Here is a 26,100-nt window from a genome sequence, read left to right as displayed (position 1 = left end):
CCCCTCCTCAAAGACCTCCACTGGCTCCCTATCCCATCATGTATCCTATTTAAGACTCTCACCATCATATACAAACCCATCTACATAAACAATTCCTCCTGGCTCATTGAACCTCTCCGATTCACACACTCCGCCCGCCCAACCAGAGCAAATCTCAAAGGTACTCTACATGTTCCACCCCTCAAGAATGCCCGACTCACATCAACAAGGGACCGCGCCCTATCAATTGCTGGCCCCACTCATTGGAATGCTCTACCTACAAGCCTCCGCCTTGAGCCCTGCCCCTTTAAATTCAAGACCTGGCTTTTCCACCAGGCATTTCCAGACTAGACCCATGTACCCTTCTTATCCACCTCTCCTCACACACAGCTAACTTCATCCCACTCCAAGTATTACGTAAATATGTTACCTCTCTAATTCTACCTCTCAGGCTCACCAATAGAGCCTCCTCCATCTGTAGCACTGTTGTTGCAACATGTTATTCTTGTTGTCCCCCACCCCTCCCCCTGTTCATAGTATTTTCCACCTATTGTTGTGATGTAAACCGATATGATGTGCATTCTAATGATGGTATAGAAAAGCTGTTAAATAAATAAATCTCACTGTCCATCTCACCATCTTGACCAGGTGGATGGTAGTATACTCCTATCACTATAGTCTTCCCCGACACACAAGGGATTTCTACCCATAAAGATTCAATTTTGCATTTAGTCTCATGCAGGATGTTTATCCTGTTGGGCTCTATGCCATCCTGGACATAAAGCGCCACACCGCCTCCCGGGTGCTCCTCTCTGTCATTGCGATATAATTTGTACCCCTGTATAGCACTGTCCCATTGGTTATCCTCCTTCCACCATGTCTCTGAGATGCCAATTAAGTCTATGTCATCATTCACTGCTATACATTCTAATTCTCCCATCTTACTTCTTAGACTTCTGGCATTAGCATACAAACATTTCAAAGTTTGTTTTTTGTTTGTATTTTCATTCTGCTTTTTAATTGATAGGAATAAGTTAGAATTTTTTAGCTCAGGTGAGTTTTTAGTTACAGGCACTTGGACTATTTTTCTAATTATTGGAACCTCACTGTCGGGATGCCCTAATTCTAATGCATCATTAGTATCCTTTAAAGATACCTCTCTCCGAACCATGCGCTGCTGAGTGACTGTCGGCTTTCCCCTTTGTTCTAGTTTAAAAGATGCTCTATCTCCGTTTTAAAGGTTAGCGCCAGCAGTCTGGTTCCACCCTGGTTAAGGTGGAGCCCCCATCCCTTTGGAAGAGACTCCCCCTTCCCCAAAAAGTTCCTCAGTTCCTAACAAAACTGAATCCCTCTTCCTTGCACCATCATCTCATCCACGCATTGAGACTCCAGAGCTCTGCCTGCCTCTGGTGTCCTGCACGTGGAACAGGGAGCATTTCAGAGAATGCTACCCTGGAGGTTCTGGATTTAAGCTTTCTACCTAAGAGCCTAAATTTGGCTTCCAAAACCTCCCTCCCACATTTTCCTATGTCATTGGTGCCCACATGTACCACAACAGCCGGCTCCTCCCCAGCACTGTCTAAAATCCTATCTAGGTGACGCGTGAGGCCGCCACCTTCGCACCAGGTAGGCATGTTACCAGGCGATCCTCACGCCCACCAGCCACCCAGCTATCTACATTCCTAATAATCGAATCACCAACTATGTCGGCTGACCTAACCCTTCCCTCCTGGACAGTAAGCCTTGGGGAGATATCCTCGGTGCGAAAGGACAATGCATCACCTGGAGAGCAGGTCCTTGCTACAGGATCCTTTCCTGCTGCACCCGGTTAATGCTCTCCAATCATGAGACCTTCTTCCTCCAAGGCAGCACCAGGGCTGCCAGCCTGAAGTTGGGACTGGACTACTATGTCCCTGAAGGTCTCATCTATATACCTCTCTGTCTCCCTCAGCTCCTCCAGGTCTGCCACTCTAGCCTCCAGAGATCGGACTCGTTCTCTGAGAGTCAGGAGCTCTTTGCATCGCATGCACATGTACACTTCTCACCGGCGGGTAAAAAATCATACATGTTACACTCAATGCAAAAGACTGGGAAGCCCCCCTCTTGCTGCTGGGCTGCTGCCTTCATCTCAATTTTGTTCAGTTCCTATTTAAGTTTTAGGTTGCTATGGGAGTAGGAATGTGTCTAATTAACGACCTTTAAATGTATTAGTGAATTCACTATATGTCTAGTAGTGGCCTACAAGGGACTGATCAAACTCTCAATAAAGTTTTTGTTGTTTTTTTTGTTTGTTTGTTTGTTTTTGTGAAAGTGGCACCTGCCTATAAATTAAAGGATGAGCTAGGGGTGGGTGGGAGGGTTGAGAAATCCAAACAGTCTAACTTCAGTTAGTCAGCCAGAGTGACTCACTGCTCTCTTGATTATCAAATGTTGGTACTTAATCAAACCTTACCTCAACACCTTTCCAAGGTGAGTAACTGAACTGAACTTTTCAACCTTTTTACTTAGGTATACACTGCTCCTAGCTTATTTCTATCTTCTGGCTACTTTTTTTTTTTTTAATACAAACATTCAGTTCTGCTTACTAGTTGCCTTACAGACTTTTAAAAATAAATACACTAACTACTGCTTACTACCTGCCTTACTGACTGACCATTTAAAAATACAGTCTAACTTGTTTATTCGCTGCCTTACTATTAAAAGCACAAACACACTAAATAATATTCCCAAATAGTTAACTTTGCCCCAATACGTTTGAAAAAGACAATGTCCCAAGCAAAAACTTACTGATTCCTTTCAGCCACCAGCAAGATGATCCTCTCCTCTCAGTGTTCCCACTGGATTAATTTTACTAAATTACATTTTAAGTAATGGTATTTTACATGTTGTCTTATTTGATGTTTCATGATTTGTGAAGGTTGTTTGTATTTTGAATTGTGTATGTTGTCTGATGGAAATTGCTTAGGTCTTAAGCAATTAACAAATTTTAATAAAGATAAAAAACAACTTGAGAAGGCAAAGAGCAGCAAAAGAGAAACAATATATCAAGAAAAAATACTAAATTCATAATCACAGAGTATATGCTATTCAGTCAAGTCCTCAACAATGTTGATTGTGCCTGTACTTTGATCCAGGACTTTGATTGATTTTGGAAACTGAGAGAAAAATACCTGAAACTGTGGGTGGAAACCTGAGTAAACACAGGAAATTTGACGCTTTCATTGTCTGTTTGAGCTTACTCAGGGACTAAAGTTCACCTGCTGACTTTGCTTCCATTTATGACAGCATCTTTATCTTTTAATCAAAGAGCAGAAATGGATTTTACTAAAATCACAGCACTTTCATTACTCATTATTTCAGTGTTCCCTTCAGAAAAAATAATAATAATGTCATAACTTCAGTTCTGAAAAACAGTGCTGTGGTTTTTAATCCAAATCAGAGTTTGTCAGGATCAAAAGAAGGAAACCTAGATGAACTTCTTTTTGGGGTGGTGGTGGTGGTTCTCCTTTTTTCTTCCAGTTAAGTCAGAACTGGTACTGGGATTTCTAATAGATCTGTAATAGACCCTCTCTCTTGCTGGTTCCAGTCTGGTCATTGCAGCAATGATCTTGAGTCCCTGGATTGATTTTTTTGAGGGCTTTATTCTGCTCTAGATAGAACTAAAGAGCTTTGATGGAGTTTTCAAAAGACTTAAGATCTTTAGCAGCAGGGTGGGGAAGGTCAGGTATGAAGAGGAAATATGCTTTGCCCATTTTATTCAAACATTGGTGGCTTCCACCATGTGCAAGTTGTTGAGTTAAGCATCATGGGAGCAGAGTGCTGATATATTAAGGCCTTCACTGATACCTCAGCACTCTTGCAATTGACCTTGTACATCAAATATCTCAAGTCTGCAGAATCAGGGAACTACTTGGAGTGGGAAGAACTCTTAATAAAGACACACGGAAAGCCAGTTTGAATATATGTCAGTGTGAATGTGACTTTTGTAACACAGAAATACCGTAACATTTAATTTTATAAATTCATACTGTAAATTATTGTAACTTGCTGTGTCAAACACTTCCAAATTCTCTATTCTGTCTGGTAAATTTTTTAGCATCAAATTCTTTTCCATATGTCAAGAAGAGGATACCGGTCATTTACGAGTATCAGATAGACCTGAAACCCATCGATGTTGCTACTAATGAGATAAAAGACAAAACGGCAGAGCTGCAGAAGCTTTGCTCCCCTGCTGACGTTGACATGATCCAGCTGCAGCTCAAACTGCAGGGCTGTGTTTCTGTGCAGGTACTTTTCAAGCAGGAAAAATGTATGACTTATCTAAAATAAATCATTAATCAGTGTAGCTGAGCCATTTACTGTCTGCAGTGTTTACATGTAATAGTTCTACAGAGGCCTCCTGACATCTTGAGATATATTGTATGCTTTCTTCTTGCTACTGTGCCTTTGATTAAAGAGTGTGTAGCAGTATCCCGTCGATCAGCTGTAGTCATTTAAACTGAAAATGTGCTTGGAGACAAACATAAGAATTTGCTATACTGGATCAGACCAAGGGTCCACCAAGCCCAGCATCCTGTTTCCAACAGTGGCCAATCCAAGCTACAAGTACCTGGCAAGTACCCAAAAACTAAATATATCCCAAGCTACTGTTGCTAGTAATAGCAGTGGCTATTTTCTAAGTCACCTTGATTAATAGCAGGTAATGGACTTCTTCTCCAAGAGCTTATCCAAACCTTTTTTTAAAAACAGCTACACTAACTGTACTAACCACATTCTCTGGTAACAAATTCCATAGTTTAATTGTGCATTGAGTGAAAAAGAATTTTCTATGATTAGTTTTAAATAGTCCTTCTATTATCCAAAAGAGTAAATAACCGATTAACATTTACCTATTCTAGACCTCTCATGATTTTTAAAGACCTCTATCATATCTCCGCCTCAGCTGTCTCTTCTCCAAGCTGAACCTCCCTAACCTCTTTAGTCTTTCCTCATAGGGGAGCTGTTCCATCCCCTTTATCATTTTGGTCTCCCTTCTCTGCACCTTTTTAGAAGTATATTAAATATTTTTTTCAATGAAGTCCTCAAGATTTGAATTAGCTTGCAGGTTTTCAGCATACTTTTCCAGTAGTACAGTATTAGTACTCTAATGCTTTTAGGTAGGGCCAACAAGAGAGTCGTGTGCTGACCCAGTGGTAGTGTTGCATGCTATCCTGGAGAGATCTGGGGTTGATTGTCGAGACCGGCAACTGCTATTTGGGCACGGGCTGGGCAGGTAGCAGGAGTGCCAGCCATCAAACGGCAACAGTGGCAAGACTGAAGGAGCATGCATACAGGATTCTGGAGGGGGCAGAGGGTTAAATTTGTCACATGTTCTACAGCCCCCACAACCTCATCCCCCCCCCCCCAGAAGATAGATACAAAGGCATTTGGTACCAAGGCCCTAGTAGATGCTGTTATAGTTATGAGGTGTTGGAATGGATTCTTGGGTACTGCGGTGATGGCCACTCCCACGGGGAGGAGCCCCATGAGGCCCGCAGTACTAGGCTAGACTCTATACACGCAGACACAGAGAAGTTGTATTTATTGTACAGCTCGATGGGACTGCCCGGGGAACGGGCAGCAGTGGAGGTAACCCAGTGAAGTAGTCCAGGGGTTCTCAGCAGAGGAGACCATTCTCATACTCGAGTAGGTGATAGGCAGCGCGGCGTAGCAGGGACAGGTCCCGGATGTAGACACAGAGCGCTGAAGCTGAGACAGACTGAAAGGGTTAGTACTCACTGAAGCAGAAAGCTGTATCATTGAAGGTCCTGGCAGGCAGAAGTTGTTCAGTGGCAGGCACCAGATTAGGGAGAGCAGGCCTTCGAGGAGCGAGTACCCGGTATCCCAAGATAGGTACCCGAAATAGAGCAGAAGGGCCCCCGAGGAACGGGTACCCAGGTTAGTGAAGAAATACCCCGAAGGGCAGAGAGAGCTTCCTGTGGCAGCTGGGAAGCGGCAGAGCAGCTTAGACTGGAGGCAATCCAATCTTTGCTAACTCAAGTTTGTTAGCAAACGAAGGGCAGGCTAAATACCAGGATGTGATGACACCACTCGGAGGGGACGCCCCCGAGGTTCCCGCCATGACGTGATATAAATGTGGGTGGCGTGCGCGCCCGCACCCTAGGAGGCTCTCAGGAAAATCATGGCAAACACCGTCACCGTTGCCGATCCGGGGACACTGGAGAGAGCGGCATGAAGACGCGGCAGCAGCCATCTTCCCAAGGCTTGAGGAGAGAGAAGGAAGAAAAGTGAGGCACAGAGGTCGAAGCCGTCTGAGACTGACGGACGCAACTGATGCCAGTTCTGACAGAACTGAAAGCTTACATGAGCAGAAGAAAATTGCTGGATATAAAGAAGAAAATTGTGACAATTTCTGAAGTTCACAGAAAGACGAGGTCTGAGAAGCTGCAGCACGTAAGCAGTAAATTACTATAGAATGTCAAAGGAACAGGGCCGGTGCAAGGGTATTAGGCACCATAGGCAAACCTTACAGCCTGGTGCCCCTCCCCCCACTTCCCCATACAGAATTTTAAATTATGCATTTATAACAACAAATTTTACATGAAAAATGACATTCTGAGGTAAAATTAATATACACGTTGTTGTGATAATTTCATGCACTGTTGTGATACCAACAAGAAAACTTTGCATCTTGGAATTCATATGGCCTCATACCTATTGTGATATGTTTCGGCATGGTCCTCCCGTATCAACACAGTATTATCTGCCAACACTCATGAAAAAGAGTACCACAAATATTACACCAGAATCTAAAATATCAATACACCTCCTATCAGGAAAACAGAACAGGCCAAGCTACTACAGATCCCTACAGAGAAACCTCATGCTAAAAGAATGCTTCCTCTCAGTCTTTGCATGCAGAACACAAACCCTCACCAAATACAGAATAAAGCCACATAAAGTATAAATAGAAATGTGCAGACAAAAACTGAACTGTAAAACGCATCACACCAGACTCTATACAGTGCAACAATGGAAAAACAAAAATTTCACCATTCCTCATAAAACAATTAATAAAATCAAGATATATAAATCATTAATCATAATAGTAAAATCATACTAATAAAATAATTTCAAAACAGCTGATGAATAGAATATCCAATAATTAAAGACTCATGCAAATTTTGAAAGCTTTACCAAACACCAATAAAATATTTCAAAACAGCAAACACATAAACACTGCTCATTAATTAAAATAAGGATTAAAAATATCCCTCAATCCATAGCTGTGAACCTTTGATTTTCAGTCTGAGCTTGTCATGGATTAATGAGAGTAGGTGGTGGTTGCGATACAAAGACTTTCTCCTCTCTCTCACATACACATGCTCCAACAAAGGCATATTCGCTTACTCAAACATATTCATACACACACTCACTCTTTCCCCCACATGATCTGTCACACACACACATATGCTCTCTCCTCCATATGCTTTCACATACACATACACTTGCTCTCTCTCTCCCCTACATGCTCTCTCTCACACACACACACACATGTTCTCTCTCCCCCTCATGCTCTCTCAAACACAAATGCTCTCTCTCCCCCACAGGCTCTCACCCCACACACTCTCACAAACACATACTCTTTTTCCCCCCACATGCTCTCTCTCCCCATATACTCTCATATACACATGCACTCACACATGCTCACACGCATATATATTTTTTATTCTCCATCCCAGGTATAGGCAGCAGCAGCAGCTTTCTTCTTGGACTTCCATGGCATCAGGAGGCCTCCACTGTCTTCCTCGTTCAGCAGAGATGCTGCCTCTTTTCTGTAGCGCGCCCAGCCAATCCTACCTCTCTCCTGCCATGAAGCCTGGCTGATTGGTGCCTCTCTCCTACTGCATGGCCCGGCCGATCGCTGCCTCTCTCCTTCTGCGGGGGACCGTGCAAAGGCAGCGGTTTACAGCTGGTGGGGGTGGGTAAGTACGGTATGGGCCCTAAGCCCTCGTACCACCTTCTGTTTGGAAGGCCGGGTGCGCGCACAGCAGCTTTCAGAGGAAGCAGCTTTCTGTGGCCCCTTCCGAAGGACTGTCACTGCAGTGGAGGGGAAGGAAATACGAATGCGATGGGGGTGGGTGGAGAACCCCAAGTAGTTGTGAATGAAAGTCACAGCATCTCATAAAAGGCATAGCAGAATTAGAAAAGGTACAGAGAAGAGCAGCTAAAATAATAAAGGAAAGGGAATGATTTCCCTATGAGGAAAGGCTAAAGAGGTTAGGACTCTTCAGCTAGGAGAAGAGATGGCTGAGGGGAGATATGATAGAGGTCTATAAAACAATGAGTGGAATGGAACGAGTAAACGTTAATTGGTTGTTTACTCTTTTAAAGAGTACAAAGACCAGGGGACTCACAATGAAGTTAGTAGGTAATACATTGAAAACTAATGAGTAAAAAAATAATTTTCTCTTAACACATAATTAAACTCTGGAATTCATTGCCAGAGAATGTGGTGAAAGCTGTTAATGTAGTTGCGTTTAAAATGGTTTGGACACGTTCCTGAAGGAAAAGTCCATTAGCCATTATTAAGGTGGAGTTGCAGAAATCCACTGCTTATTCTTGGGATAAGCAGCTTGTGATTATTTACCTCTTGGGATCCTGCCAGGTACATGTGACCTGGCTTGGCCATTGTTGGACACAGGATACTGGGCTTGATGGACCCTTCACCTGACCCAGTGTGGCATGTTCTTATGCGTGGCCCAGCTGATCACTGCCTCTCTTCAGCCGCACAGCCCGACCAATCCTGCCTCTCTCCTATCATGCGACTGGCCAATACTGCAATTGACCCTCTGCCTTTGCTTCTGGCCACTCCTTCCAGCTACGATGATTGGGCATCCTTCTTCCTGCCCATGCGGGCCCACAACATATTTCCTCGTCTGATCCTCGAGGGCTAGAAGAAGGAGGTCCAATTGCCTAGGTCAGTGGTTCTCAACCTTTTTTCTGTCAGGACACACCTGATAGATGGTCCTCACATGTGAGACACACTGAACACCTGACAGTCACAGGGCTAACACCACCCCCGACCCTCAGTAATGGGTATAAAGCAGAACTAGAACATTCCCGTACAACTCACCATACAAAAAAAAATATTTTGGTGTTATCTCAATATCAGCAACACAAATTCCCTCTACTACCAGGCACAATAGCCCTACTTATAAAAAGACAGCAGTTCACCACCAATGCATGTCCAACTGAGAAAACACAACAAATAAAATGAAATATTTTATGTGCCTACGTGCTAGTTAAATATCTCACCACGGTCATACACACAAGATCAACCTTCACCAAGTACAGAAAGATCACAAATTACAAATATGGAGACAAACTGGAATGAAAACCCAAAAAAAGCCATTCTGCATGCAGAGCAAACCTGGAGAAATGGAAACAGAAATGTAGCACCTAACAAAGTCCCAGGATCTGGAATAATGCACACAAACTAATCCGCACAAAGTTACACCTGTATTATGGCATGCACTCAAATGGAACAACCCTACCTATAAAAAGGCAACACTACAAATATTAAACCAGGCCCGAAACACCAATACACCTCCCATTAGAAAACAGAAAAAGCCAAGCTGTTTAGATTGCCACACGGAAATAATTGTAAAACTATATGAAAAAATGTTTCAAAACAGCTGATGAACAGAACATCATCTAACAATTAAAACCTTAAAAATTATTTAAAATTCTTCAAACACCAATAAAATATTTCAAAACAGCAGACACATCACATACTACCCAGTAATTAAAATGATAATCAATCAAGAAAAATGAACTTAAAAAGCCACCTTTACTTACCCTCTCCAGCAGTTCTCCTACTCTTTTACCTTGCAGGCCACATCAGAAGCAGCAGTAGCTGCTGAAGCTGTCTGTTGTGACCGTCGCTGCCCGACGTCTTCACTCCGCCCTCTTTACCTCTGTGGCGACTCCCTCCGCGGTTGAAGGACGACTGGCTGCTGCGGCGTTTCCCTGCCGACTCCCTCCGGCGTCCCCGGACTGGCTCGACGCTGCATTGTTCACCCCTTGTTCAATGTAAACCGGCATGATACCACCAACCGTGAATGCCGGTATAGAAAAGCACTAAATAAATAAATAAAATAAATGTTGCCTGAAGCCTAGGGTGCGTGCGCACGCTCCGATTGAAGTATTAACAAGGGGGCGAACCTCAGGGGCATCCCCCTGAGATGACGTCATCCGCTTCCGATATTTAAAGGTCTCTGTTATCGCTAACAAACTGAGTTAGCAAGGAAAGGATTTGTTCTAGCTACTCTGCCTCCTCGGACTTACCAGAGCTACCCGCTCCTCAGGGGCCTCGCTCTCTCTTTGCCTTTCAGGTTTTCAGACAGGAACTGGTACTCGCTCCTCGAGGGCCCTCATTCCTGTCTCTGCTGATTCTCTTCTGCCTGGAAGCTATCGCTGCCTACATCATTGTGAGTTGACATTGCTCTCTCAGAGCTTTCCCTGGAACCAGGTACTCGCTCCTCGAGGGCCTACCCTTTCCAGCTGCTGAGCCTCTCCGAGACCATTATTGTGAGTGTTGTCATCTAGTTCTGTTCATGAACTCTGCATACCCTGCTTACTCACTGTCTACAGTTTCTTAACAGCTCAGCCATCCTGGGATCGCTGTTCCAGTATCTGAGGGACTTCAGCCCTGCCGGGCACTTCAGCTCACTACTGCCACCTCTGGTGGTTTCAAAGACCTGTTTAATAAAAGAACTAGTGTGTGTCTGTCCCCATACTCTAAGCCTAGCCGGTGGTCCCTCTCGGGATCTTCCCCCGGGGGCGTGGTCATCTGCCACCGGCCCAAGGATCCACCCACAACTAACACCAGTATTTATAGATTGATAACTCCCTTATCTAATTGCTCCTCCCATCAGCATAGTGGATTATTACAGATTGCAAACTCCTCACGGAGATTCAATACACTGTCCTCACAGTCCTCTTCCTTAGGGACCACAACCAGTCTCTTCTGTCTCTCACACACACACACACACCAGTCACCCTCAGGACCAGTTTCTGTCTCTCACACACCAATCATCTCCCCAACCAGTCTCTCTCTCTCTCACACTCACACACAAAAGCACACACATACCAGTTATCTCCCTGATCAGTCTTTCTCACACATACACACGTCACCTCTCTGGCAAGTCTCTCTCAATCACACAATGCTCTCGCTCTCTCTTACTTACACTCAGGCTTTCAATCACACACATGCTCTCTCTCTTTTTCACTTACACAAAAGCTCTCAATCACACACATGTTCTATCTCACTTACACACAGGCTCAATCACACACATGCCCCCGCTCTCTCAGCCACAGCCAGCCAAAAACATGCTCCGTCTCTCTCTCGCACACACACATTGACACACACAAGCACCCTCCCTGACTCACTTATACACTATACACATACAGAAGCATTTTCCTTGTCTCACATACATGAAGCACTCTCCCTGTCTCACATACACATTACACTCTCACAGAAGCATCTTCCCTGTCTCACACACAAAAGCACCATTCCTTTTTCACATGCACACCACATACACACACACACACAAGCACCATTTCTTTCTCACATACACACCACATACACACACACACAGAAGCACCCTTCCGATCTCAATTACACACTCATACAAAGGCCTCCAGCTGAATAGCTCGACTTCAGCCCGCTGGCCTGGTATCCAGCGGCGGCTAGCAGCGCCGGTCTTCATTTCTTCGGCCCCCGAGAGCTGCGAGTAGCACGCGACACACCAGTTGAGAATCGCTGGCCTGGGTCCTGCAGCTGCCACCAGTGACGGGAATCGGGACCACATTTTTTCACAATTCTGAGCAGGTCCGATGGAAGCAGTAGGTGGCTGCCTGGTCGCCCCTAAATCTGAGGCACCCTAGGCGATTGCCTAGTTCACCTAGGGCTTCCACCAGCCCTGCAAAGGAATGTACAGTACATATTTGTAGCATTAAGAAATGCTTAGTTGCATTGATTAATTGAGTTAGCAGAATACTTTGGACTACTTTTCTGTGCATTCCACTACAAAAATAAAATATCTTACTGGAAAAGGAAGAGGAAAAAGAAAACGAAAATAAGAAAACGAATAGACGGTGGTTACAAGCTAAAGCTCAAACAAAAATAGCTGGGTGCTGGTGGGGAACAATTTGTTTCACTCTGTTTTCGTAGAGGAATCTGTATTTTGTGACTGCATAATTTTGGAAAAAAAGATATTTATGTAGCTTCTGGAAACAGAATCTATCAGCTGCAATGTGTGTTATATCCTGCAGGTAAATGCTGGCCCCTTGGCATATGCCAGAGCCTTTCTAGATGACAGCCAGTCCAACAAATATCCCAGTAAGAAAGTGAGCGAGCTGAAAGAAATGTTTAGGTAAGCTGACACCTGTAAATGATGAGATCATATTTCCTAATCCACCTCTCACTCATTAGATTTAAAATATTGACTCCATAAGCAATTTCTCAGGCCATCTCTTTCTTGCTTTAAATGGGAAATCTTTGCATTTATTGAAATGCATAAATAGGATCTGAAAGCAGCAGGTCTAACATTCAAGACTCCTTCCCCTGTAATCCTGCAGGCTACATTATTTTTCTCTTTTTCTCTGGCCTTCTCATAAAACTGCCATTATTCATTAATCTGTGTAAAATTTTAATCTTGGATGCCATTGTTTAAGGCACCCTGAATAGGGATAATATATAAAAAATGAGTGCATTATATAAAAACAAAAAAACAATAATAATGTGTATAGCCTGACCATTTAGTACTAAGCTGGTGGTTCTCGAAACCAACCTTCTAAGTCCCCAAACAGGCCTTTTGGTTGGTAAGCAATCAGGTGAAATCTGCAGTATTGCAGCTGGAAAGTAAAGGGTGCAGACTGGATGCACCTTGCCATCACATCTGATGATTATAGTTTTCAGGCTCTCCATAGCGCATATGGATGACATGTATTTGCATTCATTTTGTCCTAGTATTAAGCTAGACTGCTTATTTTGGTTAACCTAAAAGCTTTTATTTTTATTAAAATGTTTCCACTTTTATCGCAAATCAGTTACAGTCAAGCCTGACAATAGAACATTAAAATGCAATACTGTGTTTAAAAACATTTCAAATATAATATCATAGACACATCAGAAATGAATAAAAATCCTATAAATTACAACTAGACCTATTTGGAAGCTTGAGTTAAGACCTGGGTTTGAGAACAACTACACTTATGCACTTTCAGGCCGATACAATATAGTGGGCTTGGCCAAGCGCACTGCTTAATATGCGCTGGGATACACGTTTTAGACGCGCGTCCAAAATCCCTTATGCAATAAGGGGATTAGCACGTCCAAAACCAGCGCTTAGCTAATAGCGCTCATCACATGTAAAATCCATGTTGATGAGGCTATTAGCTATTACCCCCTGATGCCAAAAAAAAAAAAATATGCACCCGATGCACATACTGCTTTTCTGTTCCTTTCTTTTTAGTTCCTCTGACTTAATATCATGGCGATATTAACATCGTGGCAATATTAACATTGTGGAGATATTAAGTCAGAGCAACAGGAAAAAGGAGTAAGGAAAAAAATTATTAAAAAAAATAAAAGGCACCAATGTTCCGCTTAGGAAAATGGACGCTCAATTAACGAGCGTCCATTTTCCTGACCCGCACTGACAGCCGACCTGTCCTGGGCGCCCGCTGCCGAGGAGGCGGTAGGGGCGCACAGTTTCCCTTAATGCCTCCTTTTTTACCGCAGCAGCCCATTTAAATATTACATCAGGTGCCCCGGAGAGGTTGCATCGGCACGCGTTAGGAGAGCGGGTGCTCAATCATGGTCGCCCGTTTGCCGTGCACTGATATTGCATTTATTTATTTTATTTATTTATTTAAAACTTTTCTATGCCGGAATATCACAACGGTTTACATTAAACGAGGGTAACCAATAACTTTGGAAAAAAGAAAAAAGAAGTTACAATTAACATAAAGAAGACTGGAGAGAAAGGGCTAGCGTAGCAGAGTCATGTAACCGGAGAGGAATGGTTACAGCAAAGAGGTTTAACAAATTATTTAACAAGATAAGATGTTATGAAAAATGAATGTACAGTATTTACAGATGATAAGAGCCAAATTTACAATATATACAGTATGTTCAAAATGAAGAATCGAGGGGCAATTACTTGAGTGAATTCCAGGTGGGGAATGGATAGTTAAGGGGTAGAGAGGGTGTGGAGGGCATCAGCCTATTTAAATATAATTTAAAAAAATGCATGGTAAAAACTGTAAAATGTGCTTTCTGCTAATTTTTTTTTTTTCATATTGCCTTTCTGCTCATTTTTTTTTATCGTATTGCCTTTGCCAGCTGGGCCTGTAGGAACAAAGCAGTATTTCCCTATGGATTTGGAGATGCAGTGGGGAAGGGAAAGAAGCAGAATAAAAAAACCTAAAATGCATGTTATAGTTGATTAGAAGTTGTCTATTTGGTGCTAACTCTTTAGCACTATATACTTGAAGGATAACAATCTCTGACATTTTTGACTAATGTAGACTGCCTGTGTAAACCTATACAGGCCTGAGTGCCGCGAGAGCAGTGCTCCCTCTCTCTCTTTAACCAGCTGTCTGTGGGTTCATCATCAAAGAAGTGATAGACTAGATGGTACAATTTGTGCCCTCTGCTGATCCCCAGCTACCTTTTTTGTTGGCTCCTTTAGCCATTGTCTTTTTTTTTAATGGTGCAGGAGAAAATCCTTTTTGGGTCTTGGTTTTCCCGCCTAAAATACTGACAAGTACATTTACAAATGTCATTGGTTAACAGGAAGTTTATACAAGCCTGCAGCCTTGCACTTGAGCTGAATGAGCGTCTTATCAAAGAGGATCAAATAGAATATCACGAAGACTTAAAGTCAAACTTCAGAGAAATGGTGAAGGAACTTTCCAGCATCATCCATGAACAGGCAAGTGACTGAATATTTAAGGTACTCTTTAAAAAAAAAACCAAAAAAACAGTTTATTCTTTGTGTTTTGATGTGCCTCATGAACCTGTCACTGGTCAGCTTGCCTCAGAAACAATAGGGAGAATGGGACCATTGTGTGTAAACCTGTAATTTGCATGCAACTGCTCTGACTGGTTTTGTGGATTCTGATCTAATATTCAAAGCAGAAGCAAATTACCATTCATTCTGTTAAACCCATGATTCATTTTAGAACAATACAGGTTTTTTTCTTATCTACCATAATTTTGCCTTATCAGCAACTGTATTTATTTTCTAACTCAGGTCAGAAAGATGAAATGTACATAGCAGATAGGGAATTTTAATTGAATGTAATTTCAGAGACTTATTTTCCACCTTTACAGAATACACAGAACAAAATGGATTACAATAAAAACAAAAATATACAATGCACATACAATTTGCAAATAAACAAAATATAATGTATATTAAAAACTACAAAATTTAAAAAATACTACAGCAAAAGACATTAGGACAATAACAAACATCAAAAATAAATAGATATTTAGCATTAAAATACACTGACGAAGCCCAAAAAGTAAGCCCAAAAGCCCAAAATAGTTAATTATATAATCATAAGCAGAATTTTACCCAAAGGCTACCAACAGAGTCTAACCACAAAACAGAGCAATATATCGATCATAAGAGGAAAAAAACTACCCAGAAATCTAAACCAATTATTAAATAACTAAACTAAAAGTCCGGTCTGTTCCTAAAATCTTCTGGCTATATTCCAACAAATTCAAGATCACTGCCTAGAGCAGGTGTGGCCAACTCCGATCCTCAAAAGCCACAACCAGGTCTAGTTCTCAAGATATCCATACTGAATATGCATGAGATAGATTTGCAATAAATATGAAGCTGCTGCAAAAAAAAGCCATTTTTCTTGGTCTAACCTGATGAAATTCATGCAGTTAAGCTGGTCTTGACTAGAACTCAGAGTTCTATGTGTATTATACTACTTCTAAAAAGCATTTAAGTCCGTCCTTTTGAGCCTGGAGAAATTCTTTCCATAAAATGATGACCATGGAATCAATGGCTTCTCGAAATTCTCCTCGCGACCGAAGGCAATTTTTGAAGGTGTTGCAGAATTACCTTCAATCTCTCCCACATCGAGCCCGCAGTCTTGTAGTTAACGATTAATCTTGCTGTTGTGTGTGTTACCTGGGTGGAACTCTGCCCTGACTGCTGCTGACTTTCTATGCACTGTGTGGAACTGGGGGGGGGGGGGTGGACATCTCATTACTTGCATCTATTATAATGTTTGATCTGAGGAGGGGGCGGAAACCACCCCTCTTCAGTGTTGTATTATTAATGTTGTATTTTTACGGTTGCAAAAATCTAATAAAAATTGTTTAAACATAAAAAGCATTTAAATAATTCGGGGGGGGGGGGGGGTCAATGCCTCTTAATTCACGAAAAATCAGCACGAGAAGTTTACATTTAACACATCAAATGGCTACCAAGAACCAATGTAGCATCCTCAATAAAGGCTGCCCTCTCTCTCCAGTTTAGCCCAAGCAGCTGTATGTTCAACCACTTGTTTGTAAATGGCTTTATTGAAAGGTAGCAGAAAGGGCATTACAATAATCAAGGTGAGCAATTACGAAGGCTTTCATCACTGTTTGAAAGTGGCTAAGATCCAAAAAAGAATAAAGCTAGCGAGCTAGGTAGAGCCTCCAAAATGCCATCTTCATAATGCTAGTAATGTGATTTTCCATGTTATATGGAGTTCTTTCGAATACTCCTTGAAGGACTTCACGAATCTTCTTCTGCCCCAGTTTCCTGCTTTTCCTCAAGAACACAAAACATTTGGTGGTCCTGGTGAGCTCAGGTGACATAACTTGTTTCCATTTCACATGCTGACCACAGTTCATTGTGGTCAGCATGTGAAATGGCATTCCAGGCGTCCACCACCCTCATGGAGAGGGTGGTGGATGCCTGGAATGCCCTTCTGGAGGATGTGGTGAAGACCAGAACTGTGAAGGACTTCAAAGGGGCGTGGGATAAACACTGTGGATCCATAAAGTCAAGAGGCCGCCAATGAAGAGTGGGTGACTCGCCAGAATGACGGCTACTGCCTGGAGACAATACCCTTATTCAATAAACATACACATGCTTGCTGTGACTCCAACATCGCTCTAAGCTTCAACAGCAAGAGGAAATGTGGAAAAATGGATTTACACTCACAAAGAGGGGAGTAGCTGGCTTGTTACGGCGGTTACTACCCCAAACCAAATAAGCCTGATGCTTCACCTTCAATGCACATACAGCATAGTTCTCTGCTTCAACGGCAGGGGAGAAGAAAAAAGGGTTCGCACTCACAAAGTGGGGAGTAGCTGGCTTGTTACGGCGGTTACTACCCCAAACCAATTGTGTCCGATACTTCACTTTCGATGCATATCCAGCATGGCTCTCTGCTTCAACAGCATGGGAGAAGAAAAACAACCAATAAGGACTGTATAACATAGTCTGGGTAAAACAAATAAGCATGGGTGTAGCTTGCTTATTGCGGCGGTTACTACCCCTACTACCCCTAACTAATCAAGCTAGATATTTCAATGGTGGGGGTGGAAGGGAAATAGAACCAAGAGCTAAGAGAAACAGATAAGTATGAGAGAAAAAAACGTGTGAAGCTTGCTGGGCAGACTGGATGGGCCGTTTGGTCTTCTTCTGCCGTCATTTCTATGTTTCTATGTTTCTATGTAAAGATGCCTGATGACAAGCTGAGAGACAATCAGTCCAGAAAAAAAAAATAGAAACTTCTCCCATATCTCAACACTATACATAAGAAGTGCCATGCTGGGTCAGACCAATTGTCCATTAAGTCCCGTTTCCTGTCTCTGACAGTGGCCATTCTGGGTCACTTGGAAGTACCCGGCAGATCGTCATGGGGAGATCCATTCCTTGTTTCTCCCTCTCAGAAGTGATGGCGATTCCCAAGTCTACCTGCTTAATAATTGTTAATGATGCACAAATTTCAAACCTTTTCCATTGGAAAGGAAACTGCAGAACTAGGGGTCATGACTCAAAACCAACATCAGGAAATATTTCTTCACGGAGAGGGTGGTAGATGCCTAGAATACACTTCCAGAAGAGGTGGCAAGGATGAAAGCAGTAAACAAATTCAAAAGGGCATGGGGTAAAAACTGCGGATCCCTAAAAGCTAGAGCTTGGAAATGAAGAAAAAGGTGCATGGGGGTAACCTACAAAGAGCAGCAATTACTACCCTTAACAGAAGGCATGGGAACTACTACTCTTAACCAGTTAGCCTTGATGCTTTTGAAGCAACTGCATCATTGCTCTCTGCTTCGACCATGGGAGCAAAAAGGGGAATTGGATTGAGACAACAGTCAATGCTGGGCCTTGATTTTTATGGTCAGGGTACTGATATGCAGACAGAGAACAAGCACAGGATGGCCAGATCCAAAAGCAAGGCACTTTCAAGCAGCATTGTATGAATTATCATGAAGGCTGCTCACCCCATAAAAATGTTTCTAGCAGTTAATTTTGTTATGGGTTTGATAGTTGCTTTTCGCAGCCTCCCTTGCCACCTTATCTCTACTGTCAGCCCTGATGTGGCCTCGCCTCAGCTCATCAGGAACATTGCTGTACCCAACATCCCACGCTGCCAAAGTATTATCTATTTTGAAACCCAAATTCTTAGATTTATTTGAAACCTTAATCCATACACCCTCATACAATGTAATTGTATCCAGTCTATTCAGACTTAAAATAATTCTATTTTGGAAGAATTTAATTTTAATCTATTCTTCCCTATCCAACTGCTTATAGCCTTCATACATTCTTGCAACCAGTTTAGTTCTTGTCCATGATATCCTTCCAATGGTATAAACAATTTAATATCATTTGCTATTGCGATAGTGGAGCCTTGAGCCGAGACGAGTTAAGTCATACCTGAGAGAAGACTTCTCAGGCTCTCGTCGTGGGGAGGCGGATCTTGGAACCAGTCCGGGTCAGCGGTAGCAGCAAGCAGATGGATCCAGATAACAATCCAAGAGTCGAGGCAGGCGGCAAACAGGCGAATCCAGGGAATAGTCCAAGGTCGAGACAGGTGGCGAACAGCAGAATCCAGTTAACAATCCAAGGGTCGAGACAGGCAGCCAACAGGCGAATCCAGAGAACAGTCCAAGATTAAGACAGGAGGTGAACAGCGGAATCCAATAAACAATCTCAAGGTCGAGGCCAAGAGACAATCCAGGAGGTGAGGAACAGGATGGGGATGGAGCGGAACAGAACCAGGGATGAGGCATAGAATCAGCACAGCCAGCAGCTCCAGGAGACCTGTTGCAGAGGCAAGGCTGTAGAGCAGGGACTGAGTTTAAATAGTCCCTGCTGGATGATGACAGCGAGGAACCGTGGGAACTTTTCCCGCTGCGGTTTCTTTAAGGCTTGATGTGGGGTGCGCATGCGCGCCTGTGCTGCGGTCGGCCTTGGAGGACTGAAGGTGTTCCCGTCAGCCCTGAGGAATCACAGCGGCAACTTCCTGCTGCTGCAAGAGAGGGTGGCTCAGTTTCGGAACCTCGGCAGGTAAGAGAGACTGGCCGCGCATTGCTGCGGCTGGAGAGCGTAACAGTACCCCCTCTCTTACACCCTCTCCCTGGGAGTTTTGGTTTCTTGGGTTAGCGAGCATGGAATTGCTTAAGCAGCTTTTTATCCAAAATGTTTGAGGCTGATTCCCAAGTGTTGTCTTCCGGCCCGTCACCCTCCCAGGATATCAGGTATTCCTTTCTTCAATTCTGTCAGTGGACATCCAAGACATCCTTGACTTGGAAGAGTTGATCCTCAGCTGAAGAGACCCTTGAGGGGTCTGGAACTTTTCTGGAGGGCCAGGATAACACCAAGGGTTTTAGGAGGGAGACGTGGAAAACGTCCTGTATTCGTAGGGTAGCAGGCAAGCTTAGCTGATAGTTGACTGGTCCTATTGTCAGGTGATGGGAAATGGCCCAATATAACGTGGGGCCAATTTCATGGAAGGCACCCTGAAACAGATGTATCGGGTACTCAACCAGACCTTATCTCCGCACTTGAGTTGCAGGCATGGTCGACGATGCTTATCCATGCTCTTCTTAGCCCTGAGGCCAGCCTTTTGTATTAAGACTTCATGCGGCCCCATAGGTTCTGCAGGTCCTGAGCCATTAGCTGGGCCGCAGGAGAGGCTACTGATAGCGATAGGTATCGCAGGGGGCTCGGTTGTCGTCCGTAGACTATTTGGAACGGGGAGTTTCCGGTGGCGGTGTTGAAGTGGAAATTATGGGAGAATTCTGCCCAAGGCAATAAGGCTGCCCAATTGTCCTGTCATTTGTTGACAAACACGTGCAAGAACGTCTTCAATGTCCGATTTGTGCATTCTCTTTGGCCGTTGGCCTGGGGGTGGTAAGCTATGGTAAAGTCCAAGGTGATCTTGTACTTTTTACAGAGCAATTGCCAATATTTTGCAGTAAATTGAGTTCCTCTGTCCAAAAGAATATGTCGTGGTAGTCCATGTAAGCAGAAGATTTGCATGGTAAACAATCTTGCTAGCTCTGGGGCAGTCCAGGAATGGCCACGAAATGGGCCATTTTGGAGAAGAGATCGATGACCACCCAGATGACTCAACAGCTCTCTGAGGGAGGAAGGTCGACCATGAAATCTGTGGATAGATGAGACTATGGCTCTTGGGGTGCCGGTAAGGGTTGTAGCAAGCTATAAGGTCGGCCTACCAGGGGTTTTTGTTGAGTACAAATAGGACAGGAATCCACATAGTTCCAGACATCCTTCTTTACTTGGGGCCACCAATAAAAGTGTTGAATTAAAGTTCAACACTTTTAAAGTTCGTGCTCGGCCCAGGTGACCTGCTGTATGGGAATCATGCCCCCACTCAAGAACCTTCTGATGGAGCTGGCGGGGAACTACCGTCTTCCCGGGAGGAATGGGTATGGAAGCAGCCAGGATGATTCAGGCAGGATCGATCACATGGCTGGGGGTTCCAGGGTTTCCTCCACCTCAGAGGACCAGGAGAGGGCATCTGCCCGGGTGTTCTTGTGAGCTGGTATATATTTCACCTCAAAGTCGAAGGGGGCGAAAAATAATGACCACCAAGCCTGATGAGCGTTTAGTCGTTGTGCGCTACAGAGATGTTCTAAGTTTTTATGGTCAGTATACACCATAATCTGGTGTTGTGCCCTTTCTAACCAGTGCCGCCATTCTTCGAAGGCCATTTTTATGGCTAACAGTTCTTTGTCCCCGATTCCATAGTTTTGTTCTGCTGGAAAGAATTTTTTCGAGAAAAACAGAGTTGGAGACTTCCCATATCCAAGAGTTGATTCAAAATGGCTCCTACTCCCTCCAAGAAAGCATCAACCTCGATGATAAAGGGGCATGTGCAGTCCGGGTGACAGAGGCAGGGTTCTTCAAGGTTTGAGAAGGCTGTGACTGCCTCAGGCGGCCAGTTCTTGGTATTGGTCCCCTTCCAGGTGAGTGCTGTAAGGGGTCCACTTTCTGCAAGTAGTTGGAGATAAAATGCTGATAAAAATTGGTGAATCTCAGAAATCTTTGGAGTGGGCGAAGGCTGGATGGTTGAGGCCAATCTAGGATACACTTCACCTTTTCAGGATCCATGCAAAATCGTTTGCTGGAGATTAGATCCTAGGAAGGGTAGACTTTCTCTTTCAAAAGGGCATATTTCCAATTTAGCGTAAAGTTTGTGGGCTCGGAACCTCTGGAGTACTTGAGTGATGGCAATGTGAAGATAAATCTTTAGAGAAGATGAGGATATCACCCAGGTAAACTACCACACTGGTGTACAGGAGATCTCTGAGGGTTTCGTTCATCATACCTTGAAACACTGCTGGAGTGTTACATAGGACAAAGAGCATGACCAGGTACTCATAATATCCATCTCGCGTATTAAACGCAGTCTTTCATTTGTCTCCTGTTTTGATATGGACCAAATTGTATGTGCCACACAGATCCAACTTGGTAAAGATTTTGGCCCCTTGAAGTCAATCGACCAGCTCGGTATGAGCGGAAGAGGGTACCTGTCTTTCTTGGTTACATCATTGAGTCCCCTGAAATCGATGCAGGGGCGAAGTGTCCCATCCTTTTTGGTTATGAAGAAGAACCCCGCACCCGCAGGGGAAGTAGAAGGCCAGATGAATCCCTTATCAAGGTTTTCTCGGTTATATTGAGCCATGGCCTTGGTCTCTGGCAGGGAGAGCGAATAGACTCTTCCACGGGGTGGTGTGGTTCCTGGAATCAGATTGATGGCACAATCAAAGGGTCGGTGCTCTGGTAGAATGTCAGCTGCTTGTTTGGAAAACACATCCATGTAATCGGCATATTGAGGAGGGATTCCCAGGGAGGCTGTGGTTAATGGGAGCGGTAGTAAAGGCCTCACTGGGAGTATGCAGGAAGACAAACAATGATGGCCTCATCGGGATAGCTGAAGGGTTTCTCAGTCAAAACTAGGGGAGTGGATCTGTAGCCAGGGAAGCCCCAATACGATGGGGTGAACTGCCCTCTCCAGGATGTGAAAGGCTATCTTTTCTTGATGGAGAAGGCCGGTCCGGAGGGTCAAGGATTCGGTCGTGGTGGTGCTCTGCCCTGGTAGGGGCTCTCCGTAGATGGATGAAATGTAGAGCGGGGTCTCTCTTCTGATGGTGGGAAGTTTGAGGTGGTCCACCAGGGCCTTCATGATAAAGTTACCCCTGGCTCCGGAGTCCACTAATGCGAGGGTGGAGAACTTGCATGAGTCAATCATAAGGGGAACAGGTGGCGTAAGAAAAGGAAGAAGGAATAGCACAGCCCAGGGTCAACTCCCCACTGACTCCTAGACTCTGGTTTCCCGGCCTCAATGGGCATTGAGCTTGAAGATGCCCTTGTCCGGCACAGTAAACACACAGGCCCAGAGAGTGTCGCCGAAGTCTCTCCTCCGACGAAAGATGGTTCTGTCTCAGCTGCATCAGTTCTTCCTGGCTCGTTGCTCTAGACGAGGCGACAGGTGATGGTATGAGAGGGCGTGAGAAGGAGGGAGTCAGTGGTACCGACCTTCGTGGGCCCCGTAACTCTCAATTTCTCTCCTGGATTCGCCTACTGATCCTCCTGGCAAGATCAATGACAACGTCGAAGGATTCAGGAAGTTCTTGGGCGGCCAACTCATCCTTAATTCAGGAGGATAGTCCTTCTAAGAAAATGCTTCGGAAACTGACCTCCCTCCAGTTCAACTCCGAAGCCATGGTCTGGAACTCGAAAGCATATTCAGCCAGGGTTTTTGAACCCTGGCGCAGGTGCAGCAGGTCTGACCCCACGGTGTTGTGTTGGCCAGGTTCGTCGAAGACTAACCTGAAGGCCTTAACAAACTATTGCAGGTTTTGAAGCAGGATGTCGCCTCTCTCCCAGAGTGGTGATGCCCAGGCTAGGGCCTTCCCGACAAGAAAAGAGAGGAATAAGGTCGTCTTAATAGAGTCACTGGAAAACTGTGAGGGCAGCAAGGAAAAGTGCATGAAGCACTGATTTAAGGATCCTCGGCACAACTTAGGATCCCCTGCATACCTGGGAGGTGTTGGAAGATGGATGGTGGTGGCCATGGGAGAGGTCAAAGGAGGAAGGTAGCCGCATTGCTGGTGGAAGCATCCAGGTGGGCATTGAGTCGATCCACTGAGCCGGCAAGGGTCTCCAAAAATTGCTGCTGTTGTTGGATCTTTTGTGCAAGTCCCGGAATGGCTTTGAGGCCGGAGAGATCTGCTGGGTCCATGGCCTCTGCAAGCTATTGAGATAGTGGATCCTTGAGCCAAGACGAGTTAAGTCCTGCCTGAGAAGATTTCCCAGGCTCTCATTGTCGGGAGGTGGATCTCAGAACCAGTCCGGGTGAGCAGTAGCAGCAGGCAGACGGATCCAGATAACAATTCAAGGGTCAAGGCAGGCGGAAAACAGGCAAATCCAGGGAACAGTCCAAGGTTGAGACAGGCGGCGAACAGCAAAATCCAGTTAACAATCCAAGGGTCGAGACAGGCAGCCAACGGGCAAATCCAGAGAACAGTCCAAGGTCGAAACAGGCAGCAAATAGCAGAATCCAATAAACAATCCAAGGTCTAGGCCAAGAGACAACCCAGGAGGCGAGGATCAGGAAGGGGACGGAGAGGAACGAAACCAGGGACGAGGCATAGATTCAGTGCAGCCAGCAGCTCCAGGAGGCCTGTTGCAGAGGCAAGGCTGTAGAGCAAGGACTGAGTTTAAATAATCCCTGTTGGATGACATCAGTGAGGAAATGCGGGACTTTTTCCCGCCGCGGTTCCTTTATGGCCTGAAGTGGGGCGTGCGCGTACACCTATGCTGCGGTTGGCCTTGGAGGACTTGAAGCGTTCCCGTCAGCCCTGAGAAATTGCAGCGGCGGCGTCTTCCTGCTGCCGTGAGAGAGGGTGGCTCAGCTCTGGGACCTCAGCGGGTAAGGGAAGCCGGCCTCGCATTACATTTGCATAAAGCTGATATTTAATATAGCTGTCAATCAGTTTTTCTAAAGGGCGCATATAATTGTTGAGCAAAATAAGCAAAATTATAGAACCAGAGATGGTAATTTTCAAATGGACACACGGGCACACATATGCACGTGTGTCGGCATGTGCCCAGAGATGCAGCAATTTTATAACATGCACACATACATATGTATGTGTGCATACATATGTATGTATGTGTGCATACATATGTAGTTCAGGAAAGCTTTTCCTGAACTAAACTGAACTTATTACATTATCAACCAGTCGCCCAGACTTTGCCTTAATCATGGTAATTAACATCCCTACCTCATAAGGGCAATTCATCAATGCTATAAGCACATTGACTGGCATATATATTCTTTTAATTTAAACCCCTGCATTCTTTTCTCAGATCCAAGTTATTTTATTCCCTTGTTTTATTGTAACTGCATTCCTTAGCCTTCTCTTGATCTATGTTTTTTACTACTATTATTATTATTATTATTTATTACTAAATGTTATTTTTTGATTTTGTTCCTATCCACTTGTTAATTGTGAACCGACATGATGCGATATTTATCGCGAATGCCGGTATAGAAAAACTTAAAATAAATAATAAATAAATAAATAAATAAAATAAAAGAGACTAGGCGTGTATGTGTGCACCCAGTTTTGCAAGTGTTCATGCATAGCTGCATAAAGATGGGTTTGAGCCTCGCAAGTGGGGGAATTTTATAATAGGTGTACATCCACGCCATGAGCAGGTTCACCAGTTCTCCCAGTCTAGAGTTAGGTCCTCCACTCCCCACCCTCCACCCCCCCCCAGTTACCCTAGACCCCTCAAACCCCTCACAGTTGCCTGTATTTTTTTTTTAAACTTACATCTCCATCATTGCAGAAGTAAACTTACGTGGCATTGGACCTAGGCACACACTCAGGCATGTAGGTACTTGTATGCACATCTCTTGGCCCCGCCCTGTAACACCTATGCCCCACCCACACCACGCCCCTTTTTCATTCAAAGTGAGATATGCGCGTATCGGGAGATGTGTTTGTATGTAGGTGGCTTTTATAATCAGGTGGACACGTGCATGTCCTACATGCCTGCACATCTCCCGATTTTGGTGCATGCTCGGATTTTAAAATTCACCTCTTATAGTATACCTAATTCACTGAAAAAGGTTTAGATAAAAACTTATCTAAAACAGCAACTCAAGAAAGGCTGAGAATCAAAGTAAGGTTGTTCCAGAAACAATTATCTCTTTGAGTTAGGTTATGAATACCTGATGATCCAAGGTAGCAAAGGCTGCACTTAATTCCAGAAACTTGTCCAAATCTTTTTAAATCTCAGTTATGCAACTAGCCTTGCTTACATCTTGCAGCAATAACTCCCGCAGCTTGTGTGTTCACTGAAAAAAATCCTTTCTTAAATGTGTTTTAAATCTGCTGTCATTTAGTTTCATGGAATGTCCCCTAGCTCTAGTAAATAACTGTTCCCCCATTAACTTGTCTTGTAACATTCATGATTTTATAGATTTCTATCGTATCCCCTCGCAGTTACCTCGTCTCCAAGCTGAAGAGCCCTA

At 44.2% G+C, this 26,100-nt stretch overlaps 1 protein-coding gene across 7 annotated transcripts in view; it reads left to right on the top strand.

The window, feature by feature from the left end:
* DOCK11 (dedicator of cytokinesis 11) overlaps positions 1 to 26,100 on the top strand; it is a 310,527-nt gene that overhangs the window by 277,890 nt on the left and 6,537 nt on the right. For all 7 annotated transcript variants that reach the window (XM_029606694.1, XM_029606693.1, XM_029606691.1 and 4 more), the window contains 3 exons: positions 4,076 to 4,266; positions 12,319 to 12,419; positions 14,846 to 14,984. In XM_029606694.1, coding sequence (XP_029462554.1) covers positions 4,076 to 4,266; positions 12,319 to 12,419; positions 14,846 to 14,984 — 431 coding nt within the window. The remainder of the gene's footprint in view (positions 1 to 4,075; positions 4,267 to 12,318; positions 12,420 to 14,845; positions 14,985 to 26,100) is intronic.

The sequence above is a fragment of the Rhinatrema bivittatum genome, chromosome 6, assembly GCF_901001135.1.
Source record: "Rhinatrema bivittatum chromosome 6, aRhiBiv1.1, whole genome shotgun sequence".
Taxonomy (NCBI): Eukaryota; Metazoa; Chordata; class Amphibia; order Gymnophiona; family Rhinatrematidae; genus Rhinatrema; species Rhinatrema bivittatum.
The sequence above is the reverse complement of the archived record's forward strand: the minus strand, read 5'-3'. Positions and strand labels throughout refer to the sequence as shown.